Consider the following 20,990-nt stretch of genomic DNA (forward strand, 5'->3'; position numbering starts at 1 on the left):
TAACACTCAGCGAAAAGATTACACTGCAGTCTTCAGATTACTGTGTGACTGTGTGTGAGAGAGTGTGTGTCTGCGTGTAAGAGAGAGAGAGTGTGTTTTAGTGTGTCTAAGTCTATGTGTGTGTGCGAATGCTTGTGTGTGTGTATGAGAGGGTGTGTGAGTGCTTGTGTGTGTGTATGAGAGCGTGTGTGTAAGTCTGTGTCTAAGTCTATGTGTGTGTGTGTGAATGATTGTGTGTGTGTGTGTGTGTGTGTGTGAGAGAGTGTGTGTAAGTGTCCTATGTGTGTCTATGTGTGATTCTGCAGGAGGCAGCTGAGGTATCAGTTTAAGGGGGGAAGCTGGGTCGAGTCTCAGGGGTCAGAGTGCACCTGAAGACGTCAGGGGTCAGAGTGCAGCTGAAGACGTCAGGGGTCAGAGTGCACCTGAAGACATCAGGGGTCAGAGTGCACCTGAGTGCAGCTGAGTGCAGCACCTGAGTGCAGCTCTGACCCCTGAAGACGTCAGGGGTCAGAGTGCACCTGAAGACGTCTGGGGTCAGAGTGCAGCTGAAGACGTCAGGGAGTCAGAGTGCAGCTGAAGACGTCTGGGGTCAGACTGCAGCTGAAGACGTCAGGGGTCAGAGTGCAGCTGATGACGTCAGGGGTCAGAGTGCACCTGAAGACGTCAGGGGTCAGAGTGCACCTGAAGACGTCATCCTCTAGTCAGATGTTAAAATATCTCTTTAATTCTTATTTCATATTCTGACCCCCTTCCATGGATAGATACACACACACACACTCGTGCACACACACACATGCTCAAACACATACACATGCACAAACACTCATGCACTCAGACTGACGGACGCACACACACACACGCACACACACACACACACACACACACACACACACACACACACACACACACACACACACACACACACACACACACACACACACACACACACACACACACTCTTTGTTGTACATTTTTTTTATTGCACACCTTTATCATTTAGCAAACAGATGTTCACAGCAACAACGCAATAGGAGAAAACAGAACAGAAGCGTATCGCTGCAGCACTGCAGCCTCTTAGGTCTTCCAATATATTTATAGATATTTACAGTGACAATATGAAAATCGCCCAGGGCTGAGTTAACCCTTTAACTGCTGCTGTATGAAGGGAGGAGAAGGCTGAGTTGGTAGAGCAACTCCAGGGTTGTGGGTTCGATTCCCACGGAGGACCAGTACAAAAAAGTATGCAAAAATGTATGCACTCACTACTGTAAGTCGCTCTGGATAAGAGCGTCTGCTAAATGACTCAAACGTAAATGTATAATGTTAACTCTTTCAACTTAGTCTGAGGATCCAGGTCACACAGGCTGTAGTGTGAACTCTATGTAGTTGTAGTCCTGGTCGTATGGCCACCCGAAACATTCAAGTATACCCAACGTTGCACAGGCACCAGGTTAGCCATACGTAGACAGATTCTAGGGGCTATTGGTGGAATATAGAATGCCTGTATTGAGCTCAACACTTCCAGCAATCAAACACAGCTTTTCAGATCATAAAATGGACATAACATTAAATAGTACCAAAACATAATTAGTATCAAAACATAATGAGGAATGTTTCAAAAAAATGAAAAACCTTAGAACATACCCCTTATTTCCACATCCATTTTTAAATGTTGACACGTCAATAAATCCTATTTTCATTTGGAAAAGCATTGAACAATACAACAGAAGTTACTGTGTAGCCTGGACTGTAACAGAAAACGGCATTTTACATTTGTTTGGTGTTGTAATGGTAACTTTAGTTGGTATGAAAGATGAATGGCATGACAACGGGGTAGTGCATCTGACTTGAATACTGGTATACACTGTAATCACAGTTCCAACCCATCTTTACAGCCACATGGATAGAGACTAGACTATTTCGATCTCCAAAATAATAATTTCAGTGTTACTGACGTCAACTTGAGGCTGCGTGAAGTGTGAGCAAAACTGGTGAGAGATTGTTGGTAATAAAACAATCTCACGTGGGGATAAAGCAAAGAGATAATGTATTTTGGGGGAAAAACAACAAAAATCTCTCATTTGTTACATGATATGTGCAGCTATATGGGGATTTTTACCAAGACCTCAAAGGCCAATTAAATGAATAGTGTCAGATTGATACTACTGTAAGTCGCTCTGGATAAGAGCGTCTGCTAAATGACTAAAATGTAAATGTAAATGTAAATATTCTCTCATGGCAGTATTTACATAGTCCTGTATTATTATTATTTGTATGAATCTCCACATCCTGTAAGCCAGGGCTGCCATGCCAGCTGAGACCAGAACAGATAGGCTCAGCTAACGTGAGATCTCAGCAAAAACAAACATGTCAGCCATGTCAGTCACACTGTCATCATCTATCACAACTTCCTGTAAAGGCCATTCTCATGTCCTTGAAAAACATGTCCTAGTATACCACGCAGCATGTTTTCATTCCAGCCATTCCAGCAAAGCATTGATTTAGAAGTTCCTCAGTCAAAAATGCTGAATTTCTGAATAAATGGGGCAGCAATTATCTTAAGTGCCAACCATGAACGAGTGACACATTTTGATGGAAGGCTTTGATGAAAAGAAATGGAAAGATTGAATGATATCTCATTTTAATGGATGAGGGCAAGGGCACTCAACACTAGTCAACTTCTGGGCTGCTGAGAGGTGCTTCTATAAGAGCCCTTGTTTAAGAGAGCTGCTTCCATCCAGGCTTTGAACACTGAATTTAAGTTGAACTGAAAGCTTTATTGAAAAGGAAACCGGTAGCACTTTCTTTAATGGTGTACTGCTTCGACTGGTATTTAGGTGGTGCTTATTAGGAAACTATGTGGCATCGCTGAGTTCTAACTGGGGCTTTCACTATACTTTATGCTTAAAATTCACCACAATTGGGAACTACCTGGATCAAAATGGTGTATATATAAATGCTAGTTTGAATCCCAACGTACCAAATGAGTACTTTATGTAGTAATTAATAGGGTATTACTGTACAATTACCATTTTACCATGTAATTTCTTTGTAAATAGCAGGTAATTTCTGTACTGTAAATAGCCTCTTGTATAATGTCTCAGTAATGGAGGCCTATAGCATAGTCATAGATAGTGATGGGTTGAAAATGGAGGCAACTAATAAATAACGGTCATACTGACATTCATCATAAATAATATACTATATTCTTTTCATTCTCGCCCTTTAAAATTAAAGCTTTATAAACCTTCTATTCCATTCCTCCAGTTACTGTGCATAAATAAAGCTCAAACCACATTTTAACTTGTTAAAGTAAAATCTCATTTGGTTGTGTAACACAAATATACTGTAGCTAGCTTAGTGTTAACCCGAGCAAACAATGATAGCCTTCGCATTCAAACAACCCAAAAAACATAAAATAAGAAAACCAACAAAGTAAAATCAAAATGGTCCCTATTTATCATGTCCAAGAGAAGTCATGAAACATTGGTACTTAGCAAAGACCAGGCCTCTTCTCTCCTCAGCTCACTGCTATATCTGTGGACCAACAGTACCTATATATAAACACACGTACATGGGAGGTTCCATAGAGGCATTGACGGCAAGTCTCGGAATTCACTGAATTCAAAATGGCGGCTCCCGCACAGTCACAGGATCCAGTCAGTCTCTCCGTGAGACCAGACACCCATGGTTGGTTCACCATCAGCGGTAGTTTCTTTGGAGGTCCAGGATGGGGAGAAGCGGGAGAACCAAGGGTACCACCCCTCCACCCCCCATCTCCCTCTCTTCCTAGCCAGGCCTCACTACCTGTGCCCTGGGTTCCTGTGGGTGGCTGTGTCCCTGCCCCCTCTGGCTTCTCTGGCCCAGTGGTGGTCGTCCACCTCCACCACTTTACTGTAGCCCTCCTTCTCCACGCAGACAGCCAGGACCTGGAGCACCAGGCGCAGCCTCCGGTCCATGGCCTCCAGGTGGGGCTGGATGAGGACGGGGTGGAGGCGGTCATGCAGCAGGGACTCCTCCATCAGACGGCTCAGCTGGTACTCCTCCTTGGCAAGCAGCTGCAGACGCAAGTGGGTCGACTTCCTCACTCTGTGGGGCGTGGAGGAGGGGAGAGAGTGAGGGGGAAGGGAGGAAGGGGTGAGGAGGGGAGAGAGGGAGGGAGTGGAGGTGGAAGTGCGAGTAAAGGGAGGAAGGGGGAGAGGGAAGTAGAAGTGTGGGTAAAGGGAAGAAGGGGGAGAGGCAAGAGGTCTTACTTTACAAATGGACTTCTTAAAAAGGGATGCACTTGTAAATCTAGTAAGGATACTAGGAATATAAAGGGAAACTAATTATACTTAGTAATGACAAAGTGAAACTGTGCAAGCAAGCAGATTACACAGGAGGGTGTGTTATGATGGAGAGAGAGAGCGAGAGAGAGAGGTAAAGTAACAGATACTGACCTGCAGCATTGGCTCAGAGGCACCAGGATGGAGAGCTCGTCGTGGGAGTGTTTCCCAAACCTGCAAAGAAGAGAAGAGAGGAGCAGAAAAGAGAGGAGAGGAGCGAGGTGAGCCAAGCAACACCACTCACTGGCTGATAATACAACACCTTGGTCTGTGTTTCTCACAGTCTGTCTCACAGTCACCAACAGCAGTACCTCTCTCAGGATCAGTGAAGAAGCCATCAGACTGAAAGCTAAGCTCCAGAGTCCTGAACATTCTATTCTCATTGAACATTCCACTCACATTCCCTTCCCATTGAGTGTGACAGTCAGGGACTGAGAGTTTGCCACATGCCTTTGTAGCTTGATTCTGAAATGCACCGCGTACCCCAGACCTTAGAAATACCTTTAAAACATTTGTTATGCCTTTGCTATGTGCTGTTGCTTAGTGTAACAACTCAGAACTGAAGTTAATGAAAGAGAGTTTTAGAAGGCTATGTGACAAATCAACATTACCAGCCGTCTAGAGAACAGATAAAAAGAGTTGAGATGTGTTGTGTTTCCTCCTCACCCTCTTCCATTGTCCAGATGGATGATGAAGGTCTCGTTTCCAAACTTCTCAAAAGTCTCGTAATGGTGCCGGTCCATGTTACCTGGATACAGAGGAAAACAACATTAATATACATAGGAAAAGAGGACCCCTATTCACCAAGAATATCTATATAGGGAATAGAGTGCAGTGGAGGGAATAGCGTGTAATGGAGCTTCTGTCCTCACCCATGAGGAAGTCAAAGATGGTCATGTCCATGATGTCCAGCAGACGAGAACCACGGTCAAAGGGAGGAGTCTGCTTCACCTCGTCACAGTAGTCTGGGTCCACCTCCCACCTGACCACACAACCAATCACATGGACACACACACACACACACACACACACACACACACACACACACACACACACACACACACACACACACACACACACACACACACACACACACACACACACACACACACAGAGAGAGGCTTTGTTTGGTCCAGTTCCTTTTGGCAGCTCCCCTCCCTTCCTGTCGAGCCATGATGTGTGGGTATGTGTGTGTGTTTGCTTGCCTGCATGCCTGTGTGTGCTTTGTGTGTGTTGTTAAGGACAGACCCCTGCTGCTCGAAAGCAGGGAGGCACACAGCAACTTGACAAGAGAAGGAGAGAGGGAGAGAGGGGTCGGATGGGAGTGAATGGGAGGGAGAGTGAAAAAGAGAGAGAGGGGTAGAGAGAGAGTGAGAGAGGGAAGGTGCTGGGGAAAGTGAAAGAGAGAGAGAGAAGGGGAGGAGACAAAGTGTGACAAGTAAAAAAGGAGAGTATGAGTAAGAAAGTCACAGTGACAAATCAAGTGAAAGAGATGAAGTCACAGTGACACAGAGAAAGGCAGAGATGGACAGATAGATAGACAGTGAAAGTATCAAAGAAAGTAGATTGAGTCATTCCATGTTCTCTCTTTGCACTCTGTTGACGTAATCAGGGAACACAGGAAAATGGAAGTGAGAGAAGACCCTGTCTCCCGGGGCAACTAACTCAGTTTATAATGAGCTGCTACTTCTCCTGCAACACCAATCTACCTATTTTTATCAGAGGTGGGGATCTGGAGAATGTGTTTTCCTTAGAGAACTGGCTGTTCCTGCTGAGTCACTTCCTGATAAGGCATGCCATGGCACCTTGTGTAGTGAGGTGTCATCTGGTGAACCCCAGTGAACTGGGGTAATCAGGGGGTGTGAGGTGACCTTATATATAAAGGGTACACAGTTATGGAAGGCTGTGTGTTTCACTCTGATTCCATGTTCTCTAAAAGGGTAAAGGCTGTGTGTTTTACTCTGTTTCCATGTTCTCTAAAAGGATAAAGGCTGTGTGTTTTACTCTGTTTCCTTGTTCTCTATAAGGATAAAGGCTGTGTGTTTTACTGCTTCCTTGTTCTCTATAAGGATAGAGGCTGTGTGTTTTACTCTGCTTCCTTGTTCTCTATAAGGATAAAGGCTGTGTGTTTCACTCTGCTTCCTTGTTCTCTAAAAGGATAGAGGCTGTGTGTTTTACTCTGTTTCCTTGTTCTCTATAAGGATAAAGGCTGTGTGTTTTACTCTGCTTCCTTGTTCTCTATAAGGATAAAGGCTGTGTGTTTTACTGCTTCCTTGTTCTCTATAAGGATAAAGGCTGTGTGTTTTACTCTGCTTCCTTGTTCTCTATAAGGATAGAGGCTGTGTGTTTTACTCTGTTTCCTTGTTCTCTATAAGGATAAAGGCTGTGTGTTTTACTCTGTTTCCATGTTCTCTAAAAGGATAAAGGCTGTGTGTTTTACTCGCTTCCTTGTTCTCTATAAGGATAAAGGCTGTGTGTTTTACTCTGCTTCCTTGTTCTCTATAAGGATAAAGGCTGTGTGTTTTACTCTGCTTCCTTGTTCTCTATAAGGATAAAGGCTGTGTGTTTTACTCTGCTTCCTTGTTCTCTATAAGGATAAAGGCTGTGTGTTTTACTCTGCTTCCTTGTTCTCTATAAGGATAAAGGCTGTGTGTTTTACTCTGCTTCCTTGTTCTCTATAAGGATAAAGGCTGTGTGTTTTACTCTGCTTCCTTGTTCTCTATAAGGATAAAGGCTGTGTGTTTCACTCTGCTTCCTTGTTCTCTATAAGGATAAAGGCTGTGTGTTTTACTCTGCTTCCTTGTTCTCTATAAGGATAAAGGCTGTGTGTTTTACTCTGCTTCCTTGTTCTCTATAAGGATAAAGGCTGTGTGTTTTACTGCTTCCTTGTTCTCTATAAGGATAAAGGCTGTGTGTTTTACTCTGCTTCCTTGTTCTCTATAAGGATAAAGGCTGTGTGTTTTACTCTGCTTCCTTGTTCTCTATAAGGATAAAGGCTGTGTGTTTTACTCTGCTTCCTTGTTCTCTATAAGGATAAAGGCTGTGTGTTTTACTCTGCTTCCTTGTTCTCTATAAGGATAAAGGCTGTGTGTTTTACTCTGCTTCCTTGTTCTCTATAAGGATAAAGGCTGTGTGTTTTACTCTGCTTCCTTGTTCTCTATAAGGATAAAGGCTGTGTGTTTTACTCTGCTTCCTTGTTCTCTATAAGGATAAAGGCTGTGTGTTTTACTGCTTCCTTGTTCTCTATAAGGATAAAGGCTGTGTGTTTTACTCTGCTTCCTTGTTCTCTATAAGGATAAAGGCTGTGTGTTTTACTCTGCTTCCTTGTTCTCTATAAGGATAAAGGCTGTGTGTTTTACTGCTTCCTTGTTCTCTATAAGGATAAAGGCTGTGTGTTTTACTCTGCTTCCTTGTTCTCTATAAGGATAAAGGCTGTGTGTTTTACTCTGCTTCCTTGTTCTCTATAAGGGTATATGCTGTGTGTTTTACTCTGCTTCCTTGTTCTCTATAAGGGTATATGCTGTGTGTTTTACTCTGCTTCCTTGTTCTCTATAAGGATAAAGGCTGTGTGTTTTACTCTGCTTCCTTGTTCTCTATAAGGATAAAGGCTGTGTGTTTTACTCTGCTTCCTTGTTCTCTATAAGGATAAAGGCTGTGTGTTTTACTCTGCTTCCTTGTTCTCTATAAGGATAAAGGCTGTGTGTTTTACTCTGCTTCCTTGTTCTCTATAAGGATAAAGGCTGTGTGTTTTACTCTGCTTCCTTGTTCTCTATAAGGATAAAGGCTGTGTGTTTTACTGCTTCCTTGTTCTCTATAAGGATAAAGGCTGTGTGTTTTACTCTGCTTCCTTGTTCTCTATAAGGATAAAGGCTGTGTGTTTTACTCTGCTTCCTTGTTCTCTATAAGGATAAAGGCTGTGTGTTTTACTCTGCTTCCTTGTTCTCTATAAGGATAAAGGCTGTGTGTTTTACTCTGCTTCCTTGTTCTCTATAAGGATAAAGGCTGTGTGTTTTACTCTGCTTCCTTGTTCTCTATAAGGATAAAGGCTGTGTGTTTTACTCTGCTTCCTTGTTCTCTATAAGGATAAAGGCTGTGTGTTTTACTCTGCTTCCTTGTTCTCTATAAGGATAAAGGCTGTGTGTTTCACTCTGCTTCCTTGTTCTCTATAAGGATAAAGGCTGTGTGTTTTACTCTGTTTCCTTGTTCTCTATAAGGATAAAGGCTGTGTGTTTTACTCTGCTTCCTTGTTCTCTATAAGGATAAAGGCTGTGTGTTTTACTGCTTCCTTGTTCTCTATAAGGATAAAGGCTGTGTGTTTTACTCTGCTTCCTTGTTCTCTATAAGGATAAAGGCTGTGTGTTTTACTCTGCTTCCTTGTTCTCTATAAGGATAAAGGCTGTGTGTTTTACTCTGTTTCCTTGTTCTCTATAAGGATAAAGGCTGTGTGTTTTACTGCTTCCTTGTTCTCTATAAGGATAAAGGCTGTGTGTTTTACTCTGCTTCCTTGTTCTCTATAAGGATAAAGGCTGTGTGTTTTACTCTGCTTCCTTGTTCTCTATAAGGATAAAGGCTGTGTGTTTTACTCTGCTTCCTTGTTCTCTATAAGGATAAAGGCTGTGTGTTTTACTCTGCTTCCTTGTTCTCTATAAGGATAAAGGCTGTGTGTTTTACTCTGCTTCCTTGTTCTCTATAAGGATAAAGGCTGTGTGTTTTACTCTGCTTCCTTGTTCTCTATAAGGATAAAGGCTGTGTGTTTTACTCTGCTTCCTTGTTCTCTATAAGGATAAAGGCTGTGTGTTTTACTCTGCTTCCTTGTTCTCTATAAGGATAAAGGCTGTGTGTTTTACTGCTTCCTTGTTCTCTATAAGGACAAAAGGCTGTGTGTTTTACTCTGCTTCCTTGTTCTCTATAAGGATAAAGGCTGTGTGTTTTACTCTGCTTCCTTGTTCTCTATAAGGATAAAGGCTGTGTGTTTTACTCCTTCCTTGTTCTCTATAAGGATAAAGGCTGTGTGTTTTACTCTGCTTCCTTGTTCTCTATAAGGATAATGGCTGTGTGTTTTACTCTGCTTCCTTGTTCTCTATAAGGATAAAGGCTGTGTGTTTTACTCTGCTTCCTTGTTCTCTATAAGGGTATATGCTGTGTGTTTTACTCTGCTTCCTTGTTCTCTATAAGGGTATATGCTGTGTGTTTTACTCTGCTTCCTTGTTCTCTATAAGGGTAAAGGCTGTGTGTTTTACTCTGCTTCCTTGTTCTCTATAAGGATAAAGGCTGTGTGTTTTACTCTGCTTCCTTGTTCTCTATAAGGATAAAGGCTGTGTGTTTTACTCTGCTTCCTTGTTCTCTATAAGGATAAAGGCTGTGTGTTTTACTGCTTCCTTGTTCTCTATAAGGATAAAGGCTGTGTGTTTTACTCTGCTTCCTTGTTCTCTATAAGGATAAAGGCTGTGTCTTTTACTCTGCTTCCTTGTTCTCTATAAGGATAAAGGCTGTGTGTTTTACTCTGCTTCCTTGTTCTCTATAAGGGTATATGCTGTGTGTTTTACTCTGCTTCCTTGTTCTCTATAAGGGTATATGCTGTGTGTTTTACTCTGCTTCCTTGTTCTCTATAAGGATAAAGGCTGTGTGTTTTACTCTGCTTCCTTGTTCTCTATAAGGATAAAGGCTGTGTGTTTTACTCTGCTTCCTTGTTCTCTATAAGGATAAAGGCTGTGTGTTTTACTCTGCTTCCTTGTTCTCTATAAGGATATAGGCTGTGTGTTTTACTCTGCTTCCTTGTTCTCTATAAGGATAAAGGCTGTGTGTTTTACTGCTTCCTTGTTCTCTATAAGGATAAAGGCTGTGTGTTTTACTCTGCTTCCTTGTTCTCTATAAGGATAAAGGCTGTGTGTTTTACTCTGCTTCCTTGTTCTCTATAAGGATAAAGGCTGTGTGTTTTACTGCTTCCTTGTTCTCTATAAGGATAAAGGCTGTGTGTTTTACTCTGCTTCCTTGTTCTCTATAAGGATAAAGGCTGTGTGTTTTACTCTGCTTCCTTGTTCTCTATAAGGATAAAGGCTGTGTGTTTTACTCTGCTTCCTTGTTCTCTATAAGGGTATATGCTGTGTGTTTTACTCTGCTTCCTTGTTCTCTATAAGGGTATATGCTGTGTGTTTTACTCTGCTTCCTTGTTCTCTATAAGGGTATATGCTGTGTGTTTTACTCTGCTTCCTTGTTCTCTATAAGGGTATATGCATGTTCTTGCATTTGTGGAAGGAGTGTCTGTTTCTTACTCTGCTTTCTTGCGTTTGTGGTAGGATCGTCTCCAAGGGTTCCTCCAGGTCTTGCGTTTGGCCAGGGCCAGGTCTGGCAGGAAGGCAGCCAGAGAACCCTCGATCTGGTCCGGCTTCCCACACAGAGCATGCTCAGTAGAGCAGTAGTAGGAGCACTCGCCGTAGAAACATATGTTATTGGCTGGGGAGAGAGGAAAACACTGGGTTTTAGATGGCAGCAGGGGAGCATGGGAAGAGGAGAGGGGGACAGTGTGTGTGTCTGTGTCTGTGTGTGTGTGTGTGTGTGTGTGTGTGTGTGTGTGTGTGTGTGTGTGTGTGTGTGTGTGTGTGTGTGTGTGTGTGTGTGTGTGTGTGTGTGTGTGTGTGTGTGTGTGTGTGTGTGTGTGTGTGTGTGGGAGAGAGGCGAGAGAGAGAAAGTTGAAAGGTGAGAGAGAGAGAGAAAGAGAGAGGGGGAGTGGGAAAGAGTGAGAGACAGACAGACAGACAGAGAGTCAGACAGAGAGACAGATAGACAGACAGAGAGGTAAGGAGAGGAAGCTGGCAGGGTGTTGTAGAGCCAGACTGGTATTGGTTTCTTAATCTTGGGTTCAGGGAGGTAGGGAGGCGAGTGCTGAGCCAGCAAACTGTCTGAGTGTAGCAGTAATCTCCTGTCAGATAGAATGGTCTCTGTTATTCCACATAGCTGTTCACTGGGCTGCATGGGGATCTAACAGACAGTCTGAAGACAGGTTTTAGAAGTTCAGAACTCAGCAACGGCCCTTTACATTAAAGGGGAAGCTCACTATTTTCCAACTTAATCCTAGATGGTTTCTCACATTGTTACTTAGCCTATGGGTCAGGAGAAACTGGAATAAGTTGTTGGGTTTTCATGAAAGAGCCACTACAAAATGTAACTGACTTTAGCCACCACCTCATGTCTGGGTGGGGAACCATCAAACATTATTTTGTAACATACTGAACTTCCAATTTCATGTAAAGGGCCTCTTTGCTAAATCCCTTTAAAACCAGTCTACATGTTACATGCCTGTAGTGGGATTGAAAGGACTGAATGAAGGACAAGTAACAGACAGAGAGCTTGAGATTGTTCTGTCCGTCTGTTGGACAAGAGCTTTAACAACTCATCTATGAGGATGATTAGGTTACCTTTGACAGATGTGTGTTCAGTGTCTGTCTGTCTGTCTGTCTGTCTGTCTGTCTGTCTGTCTGTCTGTCTGTCTGTCTGTCTGTCTGTCTGTCTGTCTGTCTGTCTGTCTGTCTGTCTGTCTGTCTGTCTGTCTGTCTGTCTGTCTGTCTGTCTGTCTGTCTGTCTGTCTGTCTGTCTGTCTGTCTGTCTGTCTGTCTGTCTGTCTGTCTGTCTGTCTGTCTGTCTGTCTGTGTTCCTCGCCACCACTGGCCCAGCACTGAAGCAGTCTGTCTGTGTTCCTCGCCACCACTGGCCCAGCACTGAAGCACTAAGCTAAAGGGAATTATTTATGGGACTCCTTGTTAGGGGAGGACTTGGATCCAGCTTCTAAATAGGAGTTTTTCTAGTGAATTATTGTGCTTTGCAGTTTGCTTGTTTTCAGAAAGGTTTTTGAAGTGTGTGTGTGTGTGTTTTGGGGGACTCCCTGGAGATTCTGTGTTTTTCTGTGTCGTTCCTGCAAATAAACTCAACTAAGCTGTATACGGCATAGTGAATACACAATACACTACTGTTGACTAGAGGTAAATATAAATGTCCAGTCTGATTCCTCTACAGGCCTACACAGTAGTTAGGAGCCAGTGTTTTAATCTAAGTAGCCAGTCTGATTCCTCTACTGGTCTGCACAGTAGCTAGGAACCACAGTTTTAATCTAAGTAGCCAGTCTGATTCCTCTACAGGTCTACACAGTAGCTAGGAACCACAGTTTTAATCTAAGTAGCCAGTCTGATTCCTCTACAGGCCTACACAGTAGCTAGGAACCAGAGTTTTAATCTAAGTAGCCAGTATGATTCCTCTACAGGCCTACACAGTAGCTAGGAACCAGAGTTTTAATCTAAGTAGCCAGTATGATTCCTCTACAGGCCTTAACGTCACGTCCTGATGGTAGAGAAGGTCAGGGCGTGACGGGGTGTTTGTCTGTTTTTGTATTTCTATGTTCAGTTTCTAGTTTTGTATTTCTATGTTGGTGTTGTTTGGGTTGATCTCCAATTGGAGGCAGCTGATCCTCGTTACCTCTGATTGGAGGTCATATTTATGTTGATGTTTGTCCCACCTGTGTTTGTGGGGGATTATAATTTTGAGTAGTGTGTTTTCCTTTCTGCGTCACGGTTTGTTGTTTTCGTTATTTCAAGTTTTGGTGTTTTGCATTACGTTTCACGGTTAAATAAAATATGTGGAACTACGAACACGCTGCGCTTTGGTCCAATGATTTTGGCAGTCGTGACAGAATCACCCACCAAAAAAGGACCAAGCAGCGTGCCCAGGAGGAGCAGGGATCCTGGGCCAGGGAAAGGAGAGAATGGAGGACGTCCTGGACATGGGAGGAGGTAATGGCAGGGGACAAGACCCTGCCATGGAAGCAGGTGGAGACAGCGAGGGAGGAACGGCAACATTACGAGGAGCTAGCCCAACGAAGGAAGCACGAGAGGCATCCCCCCCCCAAAAATGGGGGGGGGCACATGGGAAGTTTGGCAGAGTCAGGATGGAGATCTGAGCCAACTCCCCGTGCTTACCGTGGAGAGCGAGTAACGGGGAAAGCACCGTGTTATGCGGTGATGCGCACCGTGTCGTCAGGGCGCACTCACAGGCCGGTGCGATCTGTGCCCACGCCCTGCATTATTCGAGCTAGGTTGAGCATCCAGCCAGAACGGGTTGTGCCAGCTCTACGCTCGAGATCTCCAGTGGGCCTCCACGGCCCAGTATATCCTGTTCCTGCTCCCCGCACTCGCCCTGAGGTGCGTGTTACTAGTCTGGCGCCTCCTATGCCAGCCCCACGCATCAGGCCTCCAGTGAGCCTGCCCAGTCAGGGGTGTCCTGTTCCTGCTCCCCGCACTCGCCCTGAGGTGTGTGTTACTAGTCTGGCACCTCCTATGCCAGCCCCACGCATCAGGCCTCCAGTGCGCATCCCCAGTCCCGAGCCTCCAGCGACGCTCCCCAGTCCGGAGCCTCCAGCAACGGCCTGCAGCCCAGAGCCTCCAGCGGCGGCCTACAGCCCAGAACCTCTAGCAATGATCTACAGTCCGGTTCTTTCGACGACGATCCACGGTCAGGTGGTAAAGAAGCATAGGGATCAGTGGGTGGAGTGGAGGTTACGCCCCGAACCCAAGCCGCCTCCATGGGGGGAGGCGCTAGATAAGAAGGTTCTGGGTACTGCATATGAGCCGCCATAGACATTAGTCGCCCACCCTACCCTCCCTTTGTGTTTTGTTGTTGGGGGGGGTTTGTTGTGTGGGGGGTTTGTTGTTGGGGGGGGGGTAAACATTTTTTAGGTGCGGTCGGAGTCCGCACCTTTGGGGGGGGGGGGTACTGTCACGTCCTGACCATAGTAAGTTGTTATTTTCTATGGTAGAGTAGGTCAGGACGTGACAGGGGGTGTTTGTCTGTTTTTGTATTTCTATGTTCAGTTTCTAGTTTTGTATTTCTATGATGGTGTTGATCTCCAATTGGAGGCAGCTGATCCTCGTTACCTCTGACTGGAGGTCATATTTATGTTGATGTTTGTCCCACCTGTGTTTGTGGGTGATTATAATTTTGAGTAGTGTGTTTTCCTCTCTGCGTCACGGTTTGTTGTTTTGGTGTTTTGCATTACGTTTCACGGTTAAATAAAATATGTGGAACTACGAACACGCTGCGCTTTGGTCCGATCATTTTGACAGTCATGACACCTACACAGTAGCTAGGAACCAGAGTTTTCCCTGGTCACAAGTATGGAAACTATCCTCAACTACTGCTGTAGCCTGGATCACATAGTAACGCTAACCATAGTGGGAATAAGTTATCAGACAAAGAAACAGACAAAGAAATATCTCATCTACGTTTTGAGTTTTCCGGAATCCGTAGGTAGTCTGTGGGATTGTTGTCAGAACGTAGTAGCAGTGTGTTTACCTGGGGAGATGAAGAAAGTCCTCCAGAGCTTTTTGTCCCTGGTCACATCCCGTATCTCCCTGGTCATGTTGACCAGTCTTCCCGCCACCGGGGGCACTCTCCGGAAGTCTAGGATCCTGAGGGAAGAGACCAAAGATTTACATACATCAAGATCAGTGTGAAACATAACGTAGATGTCTGGAATTATCCCATTAGAAAACCCAGGAGAAGAAGTCAATTCAATAAGACTTTATTGATCCCACAAGGGATAACACATATGACACCGTTTTTCTACAAGCCATTGTGTTGTCATAAACACACTGTGTATGGAACCACATGCTGATGAGAGAGAATAGTTTTAGGGCCTTTCATACCTTATTATATTTCTTCTATAAGGGCTTCATGATGGAATACTCTTCCTCACTACATCATCAATAACTATTATCACAAATAAACATCTGTAAATGATATGCCATAAAAACCAGGACACAATTTCCTGCTCGAGGGAGAAGCAAGGAATGATTTTCAATCCAAAGTGTCAACGGTGGAGTGTGTGTGTGTACGGGCCTCTTTCTTCCTGCTAGTGTGTGTGAAAAATTATTAATAATTCATCTATTTTACAGTATAATCTCTTAGCTCCTTTCGTTGGCTTTTAAAGTGCTGTTTATTGAACTTCTCACTCTCAGCCATTTACTCTACTCCTGTTCTTCTCTCCCCCCACTAACATCCCATTACTCTACCCCTCTCCTTCTCTCTCTCCACTAACATCCCATTACTCTACCCCTCTCCTTCTCTCTCTCCACTAACATCCCTTTACTCTACCCCTCTCCTTCTCTCTCTCCACTAACATCCCTTTACTCTACCCCTCTCCTTCTCTCTCTCCACTAACATCCCTTTACTCTACCCCTCTCCTTCTCTCTCTCCACTAACATCCCTTTACTCTACCCCTCTCCTTCTCTCTCCCCACTAACATCCCTTTACTCTACCCCAGTCCTTCTCTCTCCCCACTAACATCCCTTTACTCTACCCCTCTCCTTCTCTCTCTCCACTAACATCCCTTTACTCTACCCCTCTCCTTCTCTCTCTCCACTAACATCCCTTTACTCTACCCCTCTCCTTCTCTCTCCCCACTAACATCCCTTTACTCTACCCCTCTCCTTCTCTCTCTCCACTAACATCCCTTTACTCTACCCCTCTCCTTCTCTCTCTCCACTAACATCCCTTTACTCTACCCCTGTCCTTCTCTCTCCCCACTAACATCCCTTTACTCTACCCCTCTCCTTCTCTCTCTCCACTAACATCCCTTTACTCTACCCCAGTCCTTCTCTCTCCCCACTAACATCCCTTTACTCTACCCCTCTCCTTCTCTCTCTCCACTAACATCCCTTTACTCTACCCCTCTCCTTCTCTCTCCCCACTAACATCCCTTTACTCTACCCCTCTCCTTCTCTCTCCCCACTAACATCCCTTTACTTTACCCCTGCCCTTCTCTCTCCCCACTCTCATCCCTTTACTCTACCCCAGTCCTTCTCTCTCCCCACTCTCATCCCTTTACTCTACCCCTCTCCTTCTCTCTCCCCACTAACATCCCTTTACTCTACCCCTCTCCTTCTCTCTCCCCACTAACATCCCTTTACTTTACCCCTGCCCTTCTCTCTCCCCACTCTCATCCCTTTACTCTACTCCTGTTCTTCTCTCTCTCCACTAACATCCCTTTACTCTACCCCTCTCCTTCTCTCTCCCCACTAACATCCCTTTACTCTACCCCTCTCCTTCTCTCTCCCCACTAACATCCCTTTACTCTACCCCTGTCCTTCTCTCTCCCCACTAACATCCCTTTACTCTACCCCTGTCCTTCTCTCTCCCCACTAACATCCCTTTACTCTACCCCTCTCCTTCTCTCTCCCCACTCTCATCCCTTTACTCTACCCCTCTCCTCACTCTCATCCCTTTACTCTACCCCTCTTTTCACTCTCATCCCTTTACTCTACCCCTGTCCTTCTCTCTCCCCACTCTCATCCCTTTACACTACCCCTCTCTTTCTTTCTCCCCACTCTCATCCCTTTACTCTACCCCTCTCCTTCTCTCTCCCCACTAACATCCCTTTACTCTACCCCTCTCCTCACTCTCATCCCTTTACTCTACCCCTCTCCTCACTCTCATCCCTTTACTCTACCCCTCTCCTCACTCTCATCCCTTTACTCTACCCCTCTACTTCTCTCTGTGCATCCTTTTCTTGCTTTAACTTCTCTCTTTTCCTTCCTCTCTTCCAACTGACCTTATTTCTGTCTATGCCACACTAGCTGGGCCAGGCCTCCCACTCATTCCATACCTCTTTAACCATCCTTGTCGTTGCTTCCTGCAGCATGACCTCTCTAAGGCTTAGACTCCTGGGAGTGGAGTGTGTGAGCGTGGGTTTGTGTGTGTGTATGGTGTGTATGTGTGTAACCTTGAGGTCTTAGCCCTCAGGGAGAGAGACAGGGAGACAGGGCGTGGGGCTGCAAGGATGAAACCCTAGCCACCAGATGAAAGCTTTCAGGAGCTATAGCTGCTCAAAGTGCACAGTCACCATGAACCAGATGACAAAGGAACTCCTGTATGGAGCCAGGCTCTCTCTCTCTCTCTCTCTCTCTCTCTCTCTCTCTCTCTCTCTCTCTCTCTGTACCCCACTCTTGTCATGGGTAGAGTACTGCATACAGAGAGTGTAGAGTACTGCACAGTGTAGGTTAACATGGTACAATGTGTGGAAGTGGAAAGGCTTTGAGTTAACCCTTACACAGTATAACGATAACACAATGTTGTATCAACAGTGTCCACTGTCCAACCATAGAGGGAGTGAAGAGAAGAGGCTACTCATTTCCTCCTGTTCTCCTCTTTCTACACATTCCTCTAGCTATTCCAGACTGCTTTAAACACACTGCTATATACATCTAGATCAGATTGAGAGACCGCATCCCAAAAGGTACCCCATTCCCTTTGCAGTGCACTACTTGGTAAAAAGTAGTGCACTACAATGTGAATAGGGTGCCTTTTGGGACACAAACGCAGAGTTCCACAGGCTGCTGTCCAGAAGATGGTGCGGCCCTGGGCCAAACAACAAGGCCGTAATTCATATAGCCAGCCTCCGCTTGGCATACACAACCTAACAACAACCTAAATACAAGCTAGTCTTTAGGGGCTAGCACAGTTACCTCCTCCCTGCCTTAAATGATGCCCAGCTAGCATTGGCATGTCCCTTGGTTTCCTCTCCTCAGCTCACTGTGCCCACACAAACACATGCCTTTGGCCCTGGCTTGGCATTCCACTGGGCTGTGTGTCTCTCTCTCTCTCTGTGTGTGTGTGTGTGTGTGTGTGTGTGTGTGTGTGTGTGTGTGTGTGTGTGTGTGTGTGTGTGTGTGTGTGTGTGTGTGTGTGTGTGTGTGTGTAACCTTAGGGTTGATAAGTGTTGATGTTCTTACACCTGGTCTGATAAGGATGACATAGAGAATGTAGACTCACTGTGGTGGTTAGAACAGGTCCTGACATTATTCCATTCATCAGTAAGTGTTATCTAATGCAAGAAGCTAACTCTAACCCAAACTTGGACCAGACCATTATACATTGGACCAGACCATTACATATTGGACCAGACCATTACATATTGGACCAGACTATTACGTATTGGACCATACCATTATGTATTGGACCAGACCCTTATGTATTGGATCAGACCCTTATGTATTGGACCATACCCTTATGTATTGGACCAGACCATTACATATTGGACCATACCCTTATGTATTGGACCAGACCATTATGTATTGGACCAGACCATTACATATTGGACCAGACTATTACGTATTGGACCATACCATTATGTATTGGACCAGATCCTAATGTATTGGACCAGACCATTATGTATTGGACCAGACCATTACATATTGGACCAGACTATTATGTATTGGACCAGACCATTATGTATTGGACCATACCATTATGTATTGGGCCATTCCATTATGTATTGGGCCAGACCATTATGTATTGGACCATACCATTATGTATTGGACCAGACCATTATGTATTGGGCCAGACCATTATATATTGGACCATACCATTATGTATTGGACCAGACCATTATGTATTGGACCATACCATTATGTATTGGACCAGACCATTATATATTGGACCATACCATTATGTATTGGACCATATCATTATGTATTGGACCAGACCATTATATATTGGACCATACCATTATGTATTGGACCATATCATTATGTATTGGACCAGACCATTATATATTGGACCATACCATTATGTATACCATAGTATAATGATGAATGGAAGAGCTGATAACTTACTACTACAGTTATCACAGCTTAAAACTGGCAGACTTGTTGGAAGAAAACTCAAATTTCCTTAAAAAACCAGAGACATGTCTGTGTGAAAGGTTTCAGATGGATAACTTGAAGTATGAGCAAACCACATTACTTTTAGTGTGAAGTCACCCAGGTACATTTGGGCAAATCGTGAAGGAGACATTCATATTTACATTACATTTTTCTGCAAGAATATCATCAAATCTGTATACTTGGACTTTGATTTAGCTTTTCCAGTATTAGTAGCCATTTTATAAGTTCAACATTTATAAGTTCAACATAACTTCATAACTCTCCGTATTCTTATAATTGTTGTCCAAAAGGAAAAGGTTTGCTGTCTCACAAGGTTAGCAGTGACACTTTGCGACATATACGGGGTTTCCCAACACTGCCGTAGCTCATTGGCTATCTAGCTAGCCTGTGTGACCCCGATTGGAGCTTTTTTGACAAAGTTCCAGGCGATCAAGTGAAGACCGGCCGCGTCATCGGCGTGCCATGAAGGCGTCGCTCTCTGACCAAATTTGGTGTCCTATAGGATATACTACACCCCTAATGATATAATGAAGTCTGATTACATTCTAGGATCTCTGAGGAATACATGCAAATGTGATTTGACTGGTTGAAACAACACTTAGGGTTAGATTTTCACAGATTCCTTTCTTTGCAAATTGAACGAGTGGAAATACAAAATCGATCGTGCATGCTATATGGACCTTTTTAGGATATGAAAAAGGTTTTTATCTAACAAACCGACACTTCATATTATCTCTGGGAGCCTTTGGATGATAAATCAGAGCAAGATTTCAGAATGTACACATTTCACCTTCAGAGGTGAATTTATCAAACCTATCGCGGTGAAAAAAATGTTTTGTTGTTAGGAGCTCTCATCAAACAATAGCATGGCATTTTTTGCAGAAAATAGCTACTGTAAATTGAACAGTGCAGTTATATTAACAAGAATTGAAGCTTTCAGCCGATATAAGACACTTATTAGTACCGACATTTGTTGTTTCTCTAAAATCTGCGATCGTGACACAAGGCGCTAAATGATTTACAACTGTCCCGTTAACGGGACGCCTATCCCTATTATTAAAGACCAAAATTGGTTAAAAAAAATGTAAAAAGTAAACCAGTTCCATTTAAGGACCAAAAAATGGACACCTGTGCCATACAGGTTGCAAAATAGTTGCGAAGAGATTTTTGATGAACCGATTCCATGGCACATGGTTTATGAACTGCTACACAAAACAACGCTGGATTCAAAACATAGAGCTTTTAAATATAAATTATGATACAAAATTCTTGCAACCAATAGAATGTTATATATATGGGGGATACAACCATCCCAGCTGTGCAGATTTTGCTGTGACAGACAGAGTCATTAGATCACTTGTTTTGGTACTGTCCATATGAAGATTGTTTTTGGTCGCAGGTTCAGGAATGGCTGAAACATCACAGCATTTAATTAAAGCTATCTTTGCAAATAGCACTGCTGGGTGAATTGAAAAGTCATGGTCAGTCGATCAATAAAATAATAGTACTTTTGTAAAGGTTTTCATCTTTAATTTAAAATCAGTGCAAACTATGAGAATAGAAAGGTTCAGAACTTTTGTGAAACATTTCAAGTAGAAGTCAATACTGGATGGTTTTTAAAGATAGATGGGAGGAGTTGTTGGTAGGGTGGGATAAAAATAAATAAAAGATAACTTATGTAAAATATACCATGTCCATAAAATGTTTATAGTATGTATAAGCAGGAAGTAGAAGCCTAAGTGTTGTTGTCCATTAGTTTACTCCAATTAGTGAAGAGGTGGTAGGGTTAGGGGAAAATAATAAAGGAAAATATATAAAAAAATATATGTGGGGGATTGGAAATTATGCAGATAATTACATTGACAAACCCACAATCTATCTGCAGTATTAAAGCTGATCTGCCCCCCCCCAAAAAAAACAAAAAACAAAAAAACATTTGTGGTGTGTGTTAGTCATG

The 20,990-nt window shown here is 43.8% G+C and overlaps 1 protein-coding gene across 1 annotated transcript in view; it reads right to left on the reverse strand.

Annotated features, from left to right (window-relative positions):
• Positions 1–959: 959 nt before the first annotated feature.
• LOC106598296 (extracellular serine/threonine protein kinase FAM20C) overlaps positions 960–20,990 on the reverse strand; it is a 64,936-nt gene continuing 44,905 nt past the window's right edge. The window contains exons 5-10 of the mRNA XM_045719963.1: positions 14,664–14,779; positions 10,598–10,778; positions 5,198–5,307; positions 4,992–5,073; positions 4,440–4,499; positions 960–4,089 (exon numbers count right to left, since the gene is read on the reverse strand). Of these exons, the coding sequence (XP_045575919.1) occupies positions 3,804–4,089; positions 4,440–4,499; positions 4,992–5,073; positions 5,198–5,307; positions 10,598–10,778; positions 14,664–14,779 (835 nt within the window). The 3' untranslated portion in view covers positions 960–3,803. The remainder of the gene's footprint in view (positions 4,090–4,439; positions 4,500–4,991; positions 5,074–5,197; positions 5,308–10,597; positions 10,779–14,663; positions 14,780–20,990) is intronic.

This window comes from Salmo salar, chromosome ssa06, assembly GCF_905237065.1.
Source record: "Salmo salar chromosome ssa06, Ssal_v3.1, whole genome shotgun sequence".
Lineage (NCBI taxonomy): Eukaryota > Metazoa > Chordata > Actinopteri > Salmoniformes > Salmonidae > Salmo > Salmo salar.